Here is a 2315-nt window from a genome sequence, read left to right as displayed (position 1 = left end):
ATTCTCATCCAAGTTCTGGCACCAAAACTTAATCCTGCTTGATTTAACATTTCTGGAAAGCTTTCTGGAAAGGCTTGAAGCTAAGTTATTAAGATATGCATTGTATGTTTGCTTCCAACACTGTTGTGATGCTAAATTATGGCATGAAATTAGGGCTATAAGTGCACATGTATTATACAACTCCTACAAAACTTTCTAGAACCTCATTTTACCCTTTGATTTGGTAAATTCTCCAGTAAAATAGGCAGAGTTCCACCAAGGATAGATCTATGAATTTCTTTTCCAAATTCTTTTTCAAAAATCATATTTAAATAACCAATGACTAAAAACTTCTATTTTTTTCAGAGAGAGCTCCTGCACTGAATAAGTTTCTGGAATGCTTTCTTAAAATCTTCATTAAATATTGTGTAAATCAGTGGGTTAACAAGAGAATTGATATATCCCAACCATGTCAGAAAATTAGACATTTCTTCTGAAGTCTGGCATCCTTCACAGGTATTAACAACCACCTCTTTTACAAAGAAAGGTAGCCAGCAAATCACAAAAGCACCCAAAATCAAGCCAAGAGTAGTTGCTGCTTTCCGCTCCCTTGTAGTAGAAATGCGTTGCCTCCTCCACCCCTTTTCATTCTTGGATTCAGAATCAGGGCTTCTCAGTGAAAGCTGGATTCTGTCCAAGTCTCCCAAAGGGTTAGACCTTTTATCTTTTGTGCATGATGCAGTTGAAGACAGCCGGCAGCTCTTCTCATTTGTTTCCAAGAGACCTTGACCATTTACATCCTCTTTAAGTACCCGACTCACACTCCTTCTGTGAAAAGTCTTGGCTGCTTTGTATATTTTGTAGTAAAGAATCAGAATCAATGCCAGTGGGATATAAAAGGCCCCAAATGTAGAATATATGGTGAAAGCAATGTGGTCATGCTTAATGATGCATTCGTCATCTTTGCTGGCTGCTTGGTGCCTCCAAAACAATGGCGGCATTGAAATGAAGATGGAAATGATCCAGACGATGGCAATCATAAAGCCAGCGTGTTTAGGTGTTCGCTTCCTGGCATATTCCACAGCATCTGTGATCGCTCTATACCGATCTAAAGCAATGGCCGAGAGATGCAGGATGGAACAGGTACAGCAAGTGATGTCGACGCTAAGCCAAATATCACACATCACCTGACCCATGATCCAGGTTTCTTTGACAATATAGACAATGCTGAAGGGCATGACAAGGATGGCCACAAGGAAATCAGTGACTGCCAAAGAGCAAATTAAATAGTTGGCAGGGTGGTGGAGCTTCCGTGTCACAATTATTGCAGTCATCACTAGAGAGTTGATGACGGTGGTCATTACTGCTAGAACAGAAAGTGTAATAGAAACTAGAATCTTGGAGGTTACTTTTTTAAGTAGTTCTGTATCGTTTTGTTGCAGTGTATAATTTTGCTCAGTAAAATTGAGGAAATCCATTATTTCCTTGAAGATAGTCTTTGCCTAATGAAGATGCCTGCAGAGAAATAAAGTTTAGAAGGAAAAAGAATTAAAACTCCCCATTCCTTTTTCAGCATTATGCAACACACAAAGTTTTTAAAACTTTCTTCCCAAAATTTTCTTTCAAAATTTTACATGCAATGTATTTTTGTAATACTGATGGAAAAATATGTGATTTTGAGTACAAGACTGTATGTCCATATCATATAGGAGTAGTTGTCTCTTAGGACCATTATATATCCATGGCTGAGAAATCAGCAGAAATGGGCTCTTTCTAGTTTTGTGAGTAGGTTCCATTGCATTATTTGTTTCAGTATTTAAGTATGCTTTAGTTGAGATTATTGATTTCTCTTTAAGGCAAGGAATTACTGGCAAATTTAGAGGTGCAGCTGTCTGGCTGACTCTCTGTTAGCTAGGTGACAGCTGAGCTGAAGAATCCTCTTAAGAATTTATATGACAGTAAAAGGTTCAGAGGGGGTGGAAGTAATTTGCAGAAAGCTTGCAGATTTCTCAAAGATTTTGGAAGTTGGGGGTGTGGGGGGAAGACAGATGGCTTCCTGAGTTGCTATCAGAACTGCTATTTGCAAACAGAGAGGGTTACCATAATTTATGCCAATTCACAATCATGCAGTTGTATTAACACACTGATTTTAATAAATAAGTAACTACAAGAGGTAGCAGTAGCCAGCAACCTGGACAGTTTTAAAGTAAGATTAGACAGATTCATAAAAACAATAATCATGCCTCTATATTGCTTCCAGAATTTCTATGTACTATGCCTATTTATTCAAGTTACTAGGGAGGGCAAGCAGAAGGTTATTATCTTCACTTGTGTTT

At 38.1% G+C, this 2315-nt stretch overlaps 1 protein-coding gene across 1 annotated transcript; it reads right to left on the bottom strand.

Annotated features, from left to right (window-relative positions):
- Positions 1–341: 341 nt before the first annotated feature.
- On the bottom strand, positions 342–1457 carry HTR1F (5-hydroxytryptamine receptor 1F). Its single transcript, XM_063304421.1, has one exon. It carries the CDS (start codon positions 1455–1457, stop codon positions 342–344), a length of 1116 nt encoding a protein of 371 aa, XP_063160491.1.
- Between the last annotated feature and the right edge of the window lie 858 nt (positions 1458–2315).

The sequence above is a fragment of the Candoia aspera genome, chromosome 5, assembly GCF_035149785.1.
Source record: "Candoia aspera isolate rCanAsp1 chromosome 5, rCanAsp1.hap2, whole genome shotgun sequence".
NCBI lineage: Eukaryota > Metazoa > Chordata > Lepidosauria > Squamata > Boidae > Candoia > Candoia aspera.
The sequence above is the reverse complement of the archived record's forward strand: the minus strand, read 5'-3'. Positions and strand labels throughout refer to the sequence as shown.